Consider the following 16,299-nt stretch of genomic DNA (forward strand, 5'->3'; position numbering starts at 1 on the left):
ATATAGGACATTAGCCTATCAGACAGCACAGCTGGATCTCATTGCTGATGGCGAGCCCAGTTTGTCCTGGCTGTGAAACAGGGTCTACAGGTGTGCTGGTGGCCGGGCTCTTGTTGTAGGCCTCACTGACAGCATTTAGCAGAATGAGAGGGGCTGCTTCCATGGATCAGGAAAAAATGTAACATGCTTTTTGTTTTTAAGAGAGAGCAAAGGGGACCTTATAAACAATTAACTCCATTGGCCTCTGTTAACCTCTGCTGTCTGCAGAATTTCTAGAAGCTTCTAACAAAGCAGCCTCTGTTTGGACTATAGATATACTGTATATTGGAGGGAAATGACTTTTTTTTTTCTCTTTGAACTTGATTTTGACCCATTACAAAACAAATTGCTTTCAAAGTTGTCTCCTTCTTCCTCACTGCTCCCTTCCGCCCCACCAATTTCCCTCTGGGCCATGGACTTGAGTAGATGAGGGAAATTAGAAATATCTGGAGCCCTGGGTGTCTGTGAAGGCATTTTTCTTTCTAGTTCTTCTCCCCTACTTCTCAGCTCCTCTTAACCCTGAGCCTAGGGAGGGACAACCTTTCAGACATGGCTGTCATTGGCAGGGTTATTTTTCAGTTTGTCTCCTACTTGTAGGTCTTGACAGAGTTGAGACATATTTAGGTAAAGAGGGACTTGCTTTTTGCAGATTTATTTCCCCCCACATGCCTTTTCATTTCTTTTCTTCATGTTAGGGGAGTCAGGGTGGTTGGATGAAGATGAGAAGAAAACCTAATCAGGGCCCTTTTTTGTTGTCTCTCTCGGGCTGAGGCTGGGCTTCCCTGCCTCGGCAGTCTGCCCCAAGGATCTCATTTCATTTTCTAAGGCCTTAGTTTATGTAACATCCTAGAATTTACGAAAAATGTGGGAGAGGAGATTCTGGTAGGGTGGATCCTTTAACCGTCTAATTTCGGTGAGATCTGAATAAAGAGTCTCAGTCACAGAAAATTGTTTAGCCTGTATCCCCAGCATTTCTGCATTTCCACGTGCCTGCCTGCTGCTGTCAGCTGTGACACCTGGCTATGGTGGCATGAGCCAGGCATTCTTGGCTCTTCTTAGAGAATGTGGGGATTAGCTGCCAAAGTGGAGAGCACTTCAGTATTCCTCAAGTCACCCCATAACACTGTCTCATCCCTTTCTAGTTACTAATCTTTTCTTTTATGAATTGAGGAGTTCTGATGCCTCGCCTCTTTCTCCAGATCTTTAACCAGCTAAATTGTTTTCTTCCATATTACTTCCATGTTTCCCAAGTTTTGTTTAAAGCCCTGAGTTCTAAACTAGAAACTCTACCAGAAGTGAAATTTTAACCGACATTGAATCTGATGAAAAGTATCTCTTAGTCTTCTTTATATGCCATGCTTCTGTTGACCTTGTTAAATAAAGCCCGGATGTACTAACTTCCTAACTCCTGCTTAGCTTGTATCACTGGTGATAAAAAGATGAATAAGGCACGTTATGACCTTAAGAGTTTCCAGGCTTTTTAGGAAGTCAGATATGTAAGCAAAAATTATAGCGTGGCACCAATGAAAATATGAGTTAAATATATTAGGAGCTCCTGGAGGAAATGACTATGTCTGCCAAGGGGCACAGTGGAAGTGTCCTGTTGATATTTTTATTCAGTTCTACCCCACTTTCTGCCTGCCTTCTTCTCTAAAATATCAAGGTCATTTTGATTTCTGATCTTGGATACCAAGGGTGGATTAAGTGTCAGTGCAATGCACATCAAAAAGATACAGAGAAGTTAATTTTTAAAAGAAGAGGCAAAGGTGTGCAGCTTCACTGTTGTCTTCATTCTCACATTGGTTATCAACAGCAGTGTTCTGAATATCTCTGAAATCAGCAGACAGTTTTTGTTGTTAAAAAAGAAGAAAATGGCCTGGTCTTTGTCTTTGCTATATTCCACCAAATCTCTAAACATTGAAACATAAACAAATCAATGGTAGGCTAGCACAATATAATGATTTTCATATTTCTAGATTTGATGATGTCTTTGAACCTGAATTCAGGTGAAGAAGTCAAATTATCTTTTAAAGAAAAGGACCTAGCATTCACATCTGAAGCATAAAATGGAATGGGAAAAATGGAAGCTTGGAGCAAAATGCATAGGCGAGGGTAGGCACGTGGTAAATGTGAGCTGCCTTTCCCCACTCCAGTGGAGGCAGGTTCCCTCAAAAGAGTGTTTCCTTTTCCGATGAGCAGGTTAGGCCAGTCTTAATCATTGGTCTGGTGGCTGTAGGTAAGATTAGGTGGGGAAAGGGTAGATTTCTGTCTGGCCTATGCAACAGAACCCTCTTTAAAAGGAAAGAGTATGTTTGTTTCCGAAAGCAATTTTACTCAAAAGTCAAATGCTAATTGGAGTGAACTCCCCACTGCAGTGAACTGATGTGGTTTGGGGCATTCAGGCTGCTTCTATGAATAGCAAATCTGTCTGAAACTTCCCACCTCACCAAAACCGAATCCTTGTGCCCCAGGAGCAGTGCTTACTGTTACTTACAGTGGTGTTTGAAGGTCGAGAACAACCTTCCTGTTGCATAGGCCTTTCTGTTTCTATCCTTTCCCTACCTAATCATACCTACATCCGCCAGTCCAAAGACTGAGATTGGACTAACTAACCTGCTCATCAGAAAAAGGAAGCACTCTTTTGAGGGAATTAACCTCCAGTGGAGCCCGGCAAAGCAGCTCACATTTATGGAGTGCCTACCCTCTTCTGTGTATTTTGCTATAAGCTTTAATTTCCCTCCCACAATTTTTTCAATACCTGTGCCCACCCCACCACCACCCCAGCCAGTTTATTTGCCTCATTTAGGTGATAGGGAGTCACTTTTCAGTTTTGTCTGTATGTATTTTAGTGGACACTCAAGAATCTCTCATGAGTTTCATCTTTTACAGAAGTACGCATAGTCAGTCTTGTTTCAAAACATTGTTTTAAGTGACTTAGATTACATGCGTATCAACTCTTTTATATGCTTTGAAAGCAACTTTCAGTGTTTCTGTGTTATGCCTTCACTACCAACTGATTTGTCACGTTTCTGCAAAACAATTTATATGTAAATATATCCGCTCTCTGTAGTACCCACTGCTCCCTCCTGGCCTCTGATTGACATGAAATCTTGATGGACAGTAATCTATATAACTCCAAAATAATTATAATCATTTATGTATTTTTGTGTTTCTTCTAAACGTTTAGATTTTCTCTCAGTAAAATAACACATATTCATTCTAGAAAATTTTGAAGACTCAAGAAAAGTACAAAAGAGACTTAAAAATCCATCTATAATGCTACCAAAGACATCCAGTGCATCCAGAGACAACCAATGCTTTCATAATATTTGTCATTAGTACAGTGTTTTTAAACAAAATATCATTATGATTATTCTGTTTATGCAAATTTATATTATTCATTTTTCATTTAACGTGGTTTCTACACTTTTAAATATAATACAGGCCCCAAATTAAATATTAAATATTTAGAGAAACATTACCATTCTTTAGAAAGTAGATATATCTTTCGAAAGTGAAAAGTGCTTTAAAGAATACTCTTTAGACTACAGATATTATATGTTAGTGTAGAATACTAACATATAGATCAGATGTTAGTGTATACACATGAAAAATTGGAAACAGAGATTGTGTTTTTAACATCAGATTTCCTGGGAGATGGGACTTCAGTGGAATTACACTTTCTAAATTATAGAATTGTAAATTATTTACATTTTTACAGCAAACATTTATTATTTTGTAAAAAGAATAAAAATTTTAAAATTATCGAGACTGGGAAATGAAAATGATAAGACGTGGAAAGTTAAATATCCACAAATATGGCAGAGTAGATAAATTAAGATTATTCCTCTTATAATTTTAAGAATAGTTTTGCTATGAGTTGACTAGCAGTAAGAGTTTCAGAATATTGAGTAAAGTTTAGTTTTCTACTGCTTAATTTATGCCCAAGACTACATCTGTGCACATAGAGGGATGCACCTGACTTTGTATTCAGGGAAAAGTGGTGGTTTGATTTGAGCACTGTTAATGAAACTAAAGTCACAAACTGTATGTTTAAGGTACTGTGATCCTTTTCTGAAACTCATAACTTTCCTAGACTATAACATTAACCTTGGTCATCCTTCTTATTCATGTGAGCTCCTGGTCACGGGTAGAAAATTATGGAGGGATCAGAGCATAAGTATTCACCATAACCGGAAAGAAAAAGCACAGGGAGGAGTGTGCTGTGTGGACTAGACTCCCCATAGGAAGACAGCACACAGGGAGATGAAACAGGGAGAGGGCCAGAGCCAACTGTTTGCCAGGGTTTCTCATTCCAGTCAGGGAACCCAACTGCTTCACAATTTAGCCCTGCTACCTGGAGATGTTAATTTGATATGTGCGACTGCAACCCTTATTTCTACAGGGTGAAGAATTAATTCACTTAGATGGAAAATGTTGTCCTGAATGCATTTCAAGGAATGATTATTGTGTTTATGAAGGAAATGGAAAATTCGTGAGTATCAGGCTAATAACCAAAGATGATTTAAAATTAATTCAAAATTAATCTAATGAGGGGACATTACCTTCTCGTTTCTTTTACCCATTCCTTTGTTCAACAAATGTTATTGTGCACCTACTATGTACCAGGCTCTGGGGACATAGAAGGGAATACAACAGGCAGAGTTCCTGCTCTCTTGGTGGGGCATACTTTGTAGTATAGGGACACAGAAAACACACACACACACCCCCCACACATACTACATGTCAGGTGCTGAGGAGCACTACGTAGAAGAATAAAGCAGTGCAAGTGGGCCAGATGGTAGCTGTGCAGGACGGTGGGATGTAGGGGGTGTGTTCCTTTACATAAAATGGCGAGGAGGTTTCTCTTACAGAAAAGTTTGAGCAGAGCATGAAGGGAGGGAGCCGGGTAGATGTCTAGGAGGAAACATACCAGGAATAGGGATCAGGAAATGCAAAGGCACTGAGATACAAATGTGTCTGGCATGTTCAAGAATTTGGAGTCTGGTGGGAACTTAGTGAATGAGGGAGAAAGGCATTGGCCGTGAGGTCTAGTAAGTAGCCTGGAGGCCACAGTTCTTTACCCTGAGGCAAATGGGAGCTTTTGGGGAGTTTTGAGCAGAAGAGTACTGGGCTCTCACTTAACTCATGAAAGGACCACTTTGGCTGCTGCATGGGTGAGTGATAGAAGGAAATGAAACTGGAGGTAGGCGATCTGGTTAGTGGGGTTTTGTAATGGTCCAGGCAAAGGGCAATGGTGGCTTGGCCTAGGCAAGAAGTGGGACATTTGGTAAAAAGTGACCAGGCTCTAGATTTATTTTGCAGGTAGCAGTGACAAGATTTTGGTTGATTACACGTGGGGTAAAACTCTATTTACTAAGGTTTTATTTTGCCCTCTGTCTGCACTTTTCTATTACCCAAAGGAAATATATTTACCTTAATCTTTTCAAATTTTCTGAATTTATGTAGCCCATATTTTTCATTTTGGGTACTGGAATGTTGATAAATTCATTATGTTTTTTAAAATATGCCAGTTGGTCATAAAAACAACTGCTTCTTTGACCGGTCAGAATAGGATTACAGTAGTACCCTCTTATCACAGAATATGTGCCAAGGTCCCCAGTGGGTGCTTGAAACTGTCAGTAGTACTGATCCAGACTGGCGTCAATTGAAACACATTTCTGTTCATGTTTTCCACTGACACAGTTAATGCCTTTTCCATCTTAACTAACCACTTATCACACACTATGGCCGTAACTTTTGCAGTTTGAGCTGCAACAGCAAAACTAGCACAAATTTGTTTTTACTTCTTCACAATTTCATAGATAGATTTATTCTTACTTTAGACCTTAGCAACCTCAGCATAAATTTTTTTCTTTCCTTATTAAGTCAAGAACTTTCATCTCTTCACTTAAAGGAAGCACTCTGCAGCTTCTCTTTGGCATATCCGAGTTGCCAGCATCACTACTCTTGGACTTTGGGGCATTATTAAGTAAAATAAGAGTTACTTGAATGTAAGCACTGTGATACTGAGATAGTGGCTGTGATAACCAAGATGGCTCCTGAGTAATGGGTGGTGGCATCTACAGCGTGGATATGCTGGACAAAGGAAGGACTCAGGTCCCAGGCAAGATGGAGCCAGACAACTTGAGATTTTCATCATACTACTTAGAATGACATGCAATTCAAATCTGATGAATTTCATATTTCTTGAATTTTCCATGTAGTATTTTCCCACCATAGTTGACTGGGGTTAACTGAAACTGCAGGAAGTGAAACCATGAGTAAGGGGGAACTACTGTCTACAAATTAGGAAGAAAGACTTTGACTGGTGAACTGATTCCTCCACACTTTTTTTTTCTTTTTTTTTTGATTTGGGTAAATCACATCCATCAACCTTCTGGTGTTTCTGTACATTCTGGGGAGGCAGTATTGTATAGTGTTAACAGCGCAGGCTCTAGGTTCAAATCTCTACTTTGCTGTGTACTGTGATCCTCGGCAAGTTACTGAATCCTCAGTGGAAACTAGAGATAACAATAGTACTTACCTCATGGGGCTGTAGAAATGTTATGTGTGAAGCACTTAGAACAGTGCTGTCTTGGCACGATTTTTAAAAAGCTGAAAACATTGGCATATTATTATTTTGCTGTTGGCATTGTTTCCTAGTGATAGATCACACTTTAGTCATTCTCCTTTCTTAAGAATATAGAAAGTTTTAAAGCCTCCCTACAAATGTTGAATTTATATTTTCTCAATCATAGTATCCATTTTCCTACTCATTTTTGGAGATAAATTAAACTCAGTAAAAGTAAAGAAAACTAAGTTATTTTAAATAAGTACAAATCTCCATCATGCTCTGGCACCATGCAAAATTCAAGAATTGGCCCTTGCAAGTTCAGGTTCCTTGACCATAAAGTCCTTAGTATTGAGGGGAATTGAAACCCAGTACTCAGGCACAAAGTGAGAATTCAGAAGTATTTCCTAGGCATGTAGTTTTCATCTCAGATTAGTATGCTTTTCTTGTTTTTGATAAGATAGATTGCATCTCTATTCATAACCAATAAATAAAGTTGCATGTTACTTGGGAAAAATGGATAACTCCTAATGAAAAAATAAAGAGATCAGCCTAATGGTGTTTTTAGTGGCATAATAAAGACATTTCTCTTTGTTCCTAGACGTCCTCAAATGCTAGTGAAGTTAAACGTATTCCAGTAAGTATAGCTTTTTAACTTGTACATAGATCATTATAAAATTGTTTTATGTAATGATCTGCATGAAATATCATGGGGAAAACCTAGTACCTTAGTATTTTTAACAGTCACATTTGATGGCACTATGACCAGAAATTAAGGGTCTTAATGATAATTCAGACTTTGATGAATTGAACTTTTGCTCTTTTCTTTAGCCAATTGTTTTATGCAGTTGATAATGAATGCTTCTCTAACCACAAGCTCCTACATAGATTCTTTCCCTTGCTTGTGATATTTTTCTCTCCCTGATTTTTTTCTGGCCTAGAAAACTCAGTTTAACCATCAGTAGAGTTTTATGTCCTGCAAAGTGCTGAAGAAAGAGCTTCTTGGGTTTGCAAGCATTCATTCCCCAAACAATCCCGAATTTGTTCTCTCCAGATTGTCTACAGGACAGTGTTAAATGGTTTCTTTTAAAGGGAAAATGCAAGCGTTTAACACAGCAATCTTACAATAAGGGGTCTGATCTTGAGGACGAGTCTGCTTTCAAATGGAAGAAAAGCACTTCTGCCTTCTCAAGATAGTATTGCTCAGTTTTGTAACATTTAATGTTCATTTTGCTAAATACCGTCACATTGTTTGATATGTTCAATGTCTGCTGACTTAATAAGCATTTTATAAAATTGTTAGTTTAAAATCTGCTCTCCTGTTTTCCCCTGTTTCACCTCCCTCATCACTCCCATACCTTCTGGTAAGAACCTCTGTCTCTTTCCTGTAAGCAAAAATGAATTGTTCTTCACAATTCAATTTGGAATCTCTGCCGACTACTAATGTTTATTTTCGTAATTTGCTTGGATGAAAAGAATATTTTACTGTGAGAAAGCTTAGGGCACATCTACAGCCCATTAAAAGTAGGCCTGCAAAAGTTTTAATTTTTGGAATATAATGACTCAATTGTTAACTCTTACTGTGGTAACCATAAGGAAATTCAGGTTTTTAACTAAGTGTCCCACTGTTATTTTAGAGATTATATTTAACTCAGCTGCTAATCACTAGGTATGTTGTAATCTCCTTTGATGTTTTTGGTGAAAGAGGTTGAGAAACAAGTTTTAAATGCCTTTTACATATTCGGTTAGTCCTAGAATACTTTCACAGCTTGTCTCTGAGTGTGCCTAAAATATTTCGGCTGGTGCTCTACATTGAAGTAAACCCATTATGAACAAAGAAAGATAAATTCTGTCTTTTTATATTTAGGACTCTTTTGCTATTGTTCTATTTCCGAGTTAGATTTGGCAGAGTACTGATTAGCTGCCTTCACTTTGTCCTTATGGAAATTGTAAGTTCTTCAGCAGCAAACTCTTCTGAATTACTGTACCCTGATAACAATGCTGTTCTTCACTTTTTCACGTAGGAGGGAGAGAAGTGGGAAGATGGCCCTTGCAAAGTGTGTGAGTGCCGAGGGGCTCAGGTAACTTGCTATAAGCCCTCTTGCCCACCATGTCCAGTGGGCACACTGGCCTTAGAGGTGAAGGGACGGTGTTGTCCAGACTGCACATCAGGTGGGTCCGTGTCTCCTCTGTTTCTACTGAGATAGTTTTACTGCCAAAAAGCTCAGAGATCCTCTTCCCTAACCCCTTGCTTCTTTTTTTTTTAGTTAACCAATGGGTTTGTGTGTTTCTCCATAATTTTTCTAACAAATGATGCTAATTAATCTTTGTCCATGTAATTGCCAAACTCGACAGATTATGAGCACGTGACCTTGGGCAAGTCATTGACCCTCTTTAAACCTCAATTTTCTTGTGGATAAAATATGCCTTATGTATATTGCAAAATTATTGTGAAAATCAAACAACATATTTGAAGACTTGTAAAGGCAAATCTGTCTTCTGTTCTTCAAAATATAAGAATAATTTCTCAAAGTTTATTATGGGTGTTCTTTGTTCTTAAGGTGAGCTATTAAACAGATGGTTCCTTTTGGAGTTCTCAAATGGGTTTTTAAAGTTTACAGACTCATTAATTTTTTCCAAAAGATAATTTCGTCTACTTGTTCTGCAATTCTGCTTTCAAATCACCTGGGGTTGAATTAGTTCCAGTTAATAATTGTTGGCAGGCACTGGAGTTGCTCTGGTTGAGTAGTAATTTGCCTATAAGCTTAGTCTCTTTCGGAGAAGTGGCATTTTCTTCCATTCATATTTCATAATTAATTGTTTTCATTCACAGGCCATAATTTTCATATTGGCAGTTGCTCTTGTTGCACTCAACTTATTTTGGCTAATCGCAGTGTTTTTCTGAAGAGTTTATCAAGGAAAAAGCAAAGCAACTTTATGGCTTAATTATGTTACCTTCACCAAAGGGCTCTCTGGGCTTTCCAAAACAAACATTTAGCATATTATTATGCACTATATATACTGAAAATCAGGTCCTTGGCAACTTCAAAACCTGAAAAAAGAAGTCCCTTGCTGATAATTACCACTAAATTCAGTGATAACCCTAATTACTGAAAATGAGATTTGAAATTTTGGAGAAAAAGAAGAAAATGAGCTGCATTTTTCTTAGATAAAAATAACTATTTTTAAACATTGTAGGTTTTATGTCTGAAGTGTTTGTACATGTCGAAGCTTAAGAAGAACATCGGAGGTATCACAAATTATTGAATCTGTTTAAATCATACATTATGGAAGTAGTCATTCCTGTTTCTTGAAGTATTCCAGCAGGTAGAGGCTGTTCTTCTAGTATCTTCATGTTGGGACTATGGGAGACAGTGATGAATTTCAGACAAGGAAAACTTCCTTGCAATCTCGCATTGAAATGCATTTTTTTTTTTTGGGCTATTTAGGAGGCTTTTTCATATCTAAGTCCCACAGTTTTCTGTTTTTCATGTTTTATGTAATGCTGCATACCTTGTAGATTCTTTTCTGAAGGATGTAAGAGAAATAGTAGATGGAGTTCACTGAGTTCTCCCCTTCTTTGTGCTTGATTTCAGTTCATTGCCATCCAGATTGTTTGACATGCTCTCACACTCCAGACCACTGTGACCTCTGCCAAGATCCTACCAAGTTACTGCAGAATGGACGGTGTGTGCACAGCTGTGGGCTGGGTTTTTACCAAGCTGGCAGTCTCTGTTTAGGTATGGCCCTGAGTGGACAGCCCAGAGGTGGTGGTGTGTGGGAGGCAGACTCATCAAAGATGTGATTCTTAAACTGAGGCTCAATATTGTCAAGGAGGGGGTCATGCATGGAGCATGTTTTTGAGACGCACAATGTCTAAAAACCTCTAGAAGGTAGTAATGTCATCTATAGGTTACTTGCCCTCTCTACCTGTAGGTCTCTTTTTCTGCCATTTTATAGGTATTTTGGTGCTTATTGGAAGACAGGTGATGTAGAGGTTGTTAGGTAGTCATAGTTGAATTTTTTTTTTTTACTTTTGAAGACTTTCAAGGATAGTAGTATCATCAGGATACCTGGGCTCATTTCTTAAAGTACTCAATTAATCCAGGATAGAAACTTAGAATTGACATAGACCTTTAAGATCATTTACTACAGCTTTCTAATTTTGCAAATGGGGAACTTGTGGGTCAGAGAAATTAACCAACTTGCTCAATATCAGATAGTTGGTAATAGAGCTTATCTCTTATGGGCTACCAGAGGATCCAAAATGGGTTTATGTACATTTCTGGATGCTACTTCTGAGAAGGAGACCTTACTTGGGAGACTTGACTTGGTTGATGTCAGATCTTAGTTACTATTCCCTTATTTCTGACTTGTGACGTTAATTATCCATTTAAGAGTGTGCAATTAGCCAGGTGTGGTGGCGCATGCCTGTAGTCTCAGCTACTTGGGAGGCTGAGGCAGGAGAATCTCTTGAACCCGGGAGGTGGAGGTTGCAGTGAGCCAAGATTGCACCATTGCACTCCAGCCTGGGCAACAGAGTGAGACTCCGTCTCAAAAGAAAAGAAAAAAAAATGTGTGTAGGTTCATACCTGACTGTAAATATTTAACCTCTCTCTGCTACCATATTCTTTATTATTATTATTATTATTTGAGATGGAGTCTCACTCTGTCACCCAGGCTGGAGTGCAGTGGCATGATCTCAGCTTACAGCAACCTCCACCTCCCAGGTTCAAGTGATTCTCCTGCCTCAGCCTCCTGAGTAGCTGGGATTACAGGCATCTGCCACCACGCCCAGCTAATTTTTGTATTTTTAGTATAGACAGGATTTCGCCATGTTGGCCAGGCTGGTCTCAAACTCCTGGACTCAAGTGATCCACCCACCTGTGTCTCCCAAAGTGCTGGGATTACAGGTGTGAGCCACTGCACCTGGTATCTTCCACTTTCTTATCTATAAAGTGAGGGTAATTCCAGTACCTTGCTCAGAGAGTGGTTATAAGGACCAGGTGTTTTAATACATGTTAAGTGCCTAGACTGATGTCTAGGCTACAGCCAAGGATTAACAAGAGTTAGCTGCTTTTATTATTTTTGTAATTATTCACTCCTCCATACTTTCTTTCCTAATTCATATAATCTTCAACCTTTTTGAAAGTTACTTATATCTCTTTCATACAGTATTGGTGGAAAGGGGGCAAGAGATCTTGTTAAAAGGTTGAGTGACAAAGATATCGGGGGCTACTGGATAAGAGGAAAAGAACACAGGCTCCTGAGCCAAACTGCCTGGTTTCAAATGCCAGCATGTGACCATGGGCAAGTTGTTTAATCTCCCTGAGTCTGTTCCTACTCTGTAAAGTTGGGATTAATAATATCTACCTCCTAGGGTTGTTGTGAGAATTAAATGAATTCATATACGTAAAGCACTCAAACAGCGGCTGAGATGAACTGTGTGCTATACAGATGATGGCTGTTAAAATTATTTGTCTGCATTTTCTGTTTGGGACCTGAAGTCTCAAGATTGGGCTGTGTAAGCACTGGCAGGGAGGTGGTGTCTTTCAGCTAATCAAATGATCCCTTTCTCTTTCTTCAACATTATCTGGAATCAGCCTGCCAGCCCCAGTGCTCCACGTGTACCAGTGGGCTGGAGTGCTCATCCTGCCAGCCTCCCCTGCTGATGCGACACGGGCAGTGTGTGTCTACCTGTGGGGATGGCTTCTACCAAGATCACCATTCCTGTGCAGGTAATCTCTGGCTGGGCCACAGCAGGGCCAGCTACCAAGACAGCTCCCCAACCTTGACCCCACCAAGTGATCTGGGGCCACCAGGAGCTGGAAGCACTTTTTCCAATAAGAGAAGAAACTCTGAACAAGAAGAACTTCTGATGGGATGAGGCGAACAGTGTATTAGAGAAATGACACATGTTGAGATGTTATTTTAATAATCTTATTAGGTTATTAGGTTCTTATCAATATGATTTAGTCGACTTATATGCCTACTTTTATTTTATGTTTTTAACTGAGATCTAGTTGAAATTCTTAATATTGTAATAGTCTCTTGAGGTAAGAGTAGTCATAATATAACTTAATTGGTTTGTTTATACTTGGCCATTTTTTCAATAGAGATTATAATTATAAGTTTAAAGAGCAAATGTATAAATAATTTTTTAAATGCAGAAATGGAAGATGGGGGTTGTATTAGTCTGTTTTCACATTGCCATGTAGAACTACCTGAGACTGGATAATTTGTGAAGAAAAGAGGGTTCATTGACTCACAGTTCTGCATGACTGGAGAGGCCTCCAGAAACTTACAATCATGGCAGAAGGCAAAGGGGAAGCAAGATACGTCTTACACGGTGTCAGGAGAGAGAGAGAGAGAATGAAGGGGGAAGTGCCACTTTTAAACCATCAGATCTCACAAGAACTCACTCACTATCACGAGAACAGCATGGGGGAAACTGCCCCCATGATCCAATCGCCTCCCACCAGGTCCCTCCCTCAACACGTGGGGATTACAGTTTGACATAAGATTTGAGGCAGGACACAGAGCCAAACCATATCAGGGTTAATGGTGAAAACAAAGACACGGGGCAGAGATATGAGTTTGTCTTCAGGAGAACAGATAATTAGATGTGCCCAGAAACTAAGGCAGGGTGTGTGGTGGCAGGGAAATCTGAAAAGGCAGATGGACCAGGGGAAGGTCTTGGATGTCATGCAAGGGAGCTGTGATAGCTACTGTCTGCAGCTAAACATAAGGGTGGATCAGTGATGAGAATCAGAAGGTGGGCCAATTTGAGGGGCAGCTGATATACTCCTCTCTTTCACACCCTTGGTTAGATTTTCAGGAAAATCATTTGCAGGTAAATGATTTAGGTTGAAAAGGCTAAGTTCATGGTATTAATCAGATGTGCAGGCTAAATGAGCACTCGGGCCATGTGCAGGACCTATGTGGAGGAGGCTGACGGTCCTCTCCATTCCAGTTCATGGTCAGAAGCAGAATTCATGGGGTTGTGGAAACCATGTTGAAAGGAAACACTAATACTGTTTATGCCACAGTGATATGAGTGTAGCAGGGCCTCTTTTGTGATCAGTCATGTTATAGAGTATGGAAGGCAGAATAACTTCTGAGTTTGACTTGAAGGCTCTTTGATGTCTATAAGAATATCTCCTACGTGTCTATATCCTCAGCATCAAGGGCTACACAGAGTTCTCAGCATTGTTAAACAAGTGTATGATGAATGAATGAATGAGAATACTACCACTTGGTGGTCCTTCAAAGACCAATGTTTCAATAGAAGTCTCAGCCATAAAAGAGAAAAGAACCCTTAGTGTTTATAGCTTATCATGTTCTGTTTACCTGTTACTTTAACACAGGTTAAAAGTGGGCACATGCAGATACCTTTATAAGTGTCTATTGGTTGAGCAATTTAGGTAAACTGCTGAAATTTTAATTTGATGAAATTATTGAATGTCTTTACTCCTTTCTTTTATCCCATCAAAGAGATCTCCTGCTAGCACTCGTGACAGATTTGCCTTTAAAAGGGAATTAATTTCCCCTAGATTTTACTCCTTCCTCTGTGCCACCTCCATCCCCTGAAATACGCAGATACCACATACATATGACTTTTTTGGGGGGGAGGGCATTTTCCTTTCTTCCACGCCCATTGTTTTAATTGGTGATGCTAATGCTAGTTTAGGGCATTTTGAAATGGGTAGTATTTCATTTGATTACTGGTTTACGTAGCTCACTGCTTCACATTCCATCCACATATCCACACACAAATGCCTCTAGTAGAAAGTTGCTGGGAAAATTTGTTCATGCTCCCTCCAGGGAATTAAACCAATTTGCTTTAGTTCAGGCTGGTTGCATTTTTATGCATAAAATAAGGAGAAAAAAAAAACAGAGCAAAAGGAGAGGGAGAGGATCTTAAAAATTAAAGCTAAAGTTGTGATCAATTTTCGTATACTGTCTTGGCACTAAGATCGTCTTTCCAGATAAGCTTTCTCAGCTTTGGAATTTTTTGCAATATTCATGCTTGTACCACTTTTGGTGACTTTTCACCACTGACCTTGGAAGTCAGTCACTCAGCTGCTGCTCTTCCAATACGTGCTAAACTTTTCAAAAAGAAGCCTGCCATTTTATGGTAACAACAGGTTTTTCTGGATTGATTCCTTTTGGCAGGGTCGTTTATGTGATGATTGGGAAGTTGCCACTTTATTGGCTCATCAAAACCCAAAGAAACTGGGTGGTGTGCTGAGGAAACTAATTACCAGAAATCACCTGATTAATATTCATGTTCACTATGTTGAATAAAGGGCAGAGTGGAAAAAAAGTAGCAGATAAACATGGCTCTTCAACAAAAGAGTACAAGCAGGTAAACTAGAGGGAGTAAAGGAAAACACTTAGTCGTGCCTGAGAATCTTACCCATAAGGACCCTTATCATTTTCTCTTTTCCCTTGAGTTTAGGGGTATATGCACAAACACACACATGCATATAAACACATGTGCATATATTAATACTATTGTTACATATTTTGCATGATTAAACTGAATAATGTTGTAATTATAGGCCACACGATGCACTCCATACCAGTCCCTGCTTCATTTCCCCTGCCTTCACAACTCCAGAGTTTGATGCTTTGACCACTGTACATTAAGGCTTAGCACTAGCCAGTTTTTATATGAAGCTAAACTGGAGACAGATGTAGGTTGCCTTTTTTCACAGCAGGTAGGGCCATACAGTGATCACCCTGTTAGTACCCAAAGCTCACATTTTAGTTCTGGCACTCAGAATTCTGCTTTAACCTCTATGTGTCCTTTGCCAACAGCTGGATCTGATTAACACCCCCTCTTGCCCATCCTACCCCACTCTTCTTGACTCTGTAGTCCTAGCACTGGGCTTGTACTTTGGTTCCTGCTGCTTGCCCTGCTCTGACCCATTTCCAGGAATTAATAGCCCACCGCTTAATTACTTGGAGACTGATGGCCAGGCTTTATCCATGTATGGATGCTCCTTGCTCCCCCTCCCCACCTTCTCCACCACAATACTTGACCTTCCACTCTTCCTGCCTGGCTCTTTGGTATCACTTGCCTTGCATTTACTCTATTCCGTCTACCAGGACAGTGGTTCCTTGACTGATCTTAAAAACTCAGGTATTAAATCTAAACTGGATCCAGGTGGAACTCTCCAGGTCCTAAGAACATTCTTTCTTGCTTGTCTTGCCCCTCTTTTCAATCAGCCTCTGTTCCACTCTGGTGGGACCACTGAACTGTGCACACAAATCTTAGATATGAGAGTCCATAAGAATTTTACCAACAACACACACCATGTAAGATTACGTGAAAATGAGTAACTCATAAGGTTGTAAGCTTTGAAAAGAGAAAGAGTAGGATTTAGACCATTTTTATATGTGTATCAATGTTTTGTTTGTCTATTTAAAACTTATTTTATTCACAAAGGCCTGAGGATAGACTCATGTGTACCTCAGGGTAAATGCTGCCTTCATTCTGCAGGTGCAGATGTCATAGGAAGCCTGGCCCAATGTTTAAAAGCTTGGACCTGGAAGCTAAACCACCTGTTTCTTTCTTTTTTTTTTTTTTTGAGAGGGAGTCTCGCTCTTTCATCCAGGCTGGAGTGCAGTGGCACAAACTCAGCTCACTGCAACCTCTGCCTCCCAGGTTCAAGTGATTC

General features: G+C 39.6%; 1 protein-coding gene across 1 annotated transcript in view; it reads left to right on the forward strand.

Moving 5' to 3' along the window:
• The window catches only part of FRAS1 (Fraser extracellular matrix complex subunit 1), a 455,628-nt gene that overhangs the window by 191,873 nt on the left and 247,456 nt on the right, over positions 1-16,299 (forward strand). Inside the window, exons 10-14 of the mRNA XM_011941729.1 lie at positions 4,445-4,534; positions 7,215-7,250; positions 8,638-8,785; positions 10,210-10,353; positions 12,217-12,351. Of these exons, the coding sequence (XP_011797119.1) occupies positions 4,445-4,534; positions 7,215-7,250; positions 8,638-8,785; positions 10,210-10,353; positions 12,217-12,351 (553 nt within the window). The remainder of the gene's footprint in view (positions 1-4,444; positions 4,535-7,214; positions 7,251-8,637; positions 8,786-10,209; positions 10,354-12,216; positions 12,352-16,299) is intronic.

The sequence above is a fragment of the Colobus angolensis genome, unplaced genomic scaffold (genome assembly GCF_000951035.1).
Source record: "Colobus angolensis palliatus isolate OR3802 unplaced genomic scaffold, Cang.pa_1.0 Scaffold200, whole genome shotgun sequence".
Classification (NCBI taxonomy): Eukaryota; Metazoa; Chordata; class Mammalia; order Primates; family Cercopithecidae; genus Colobus; species Colobus angolensis.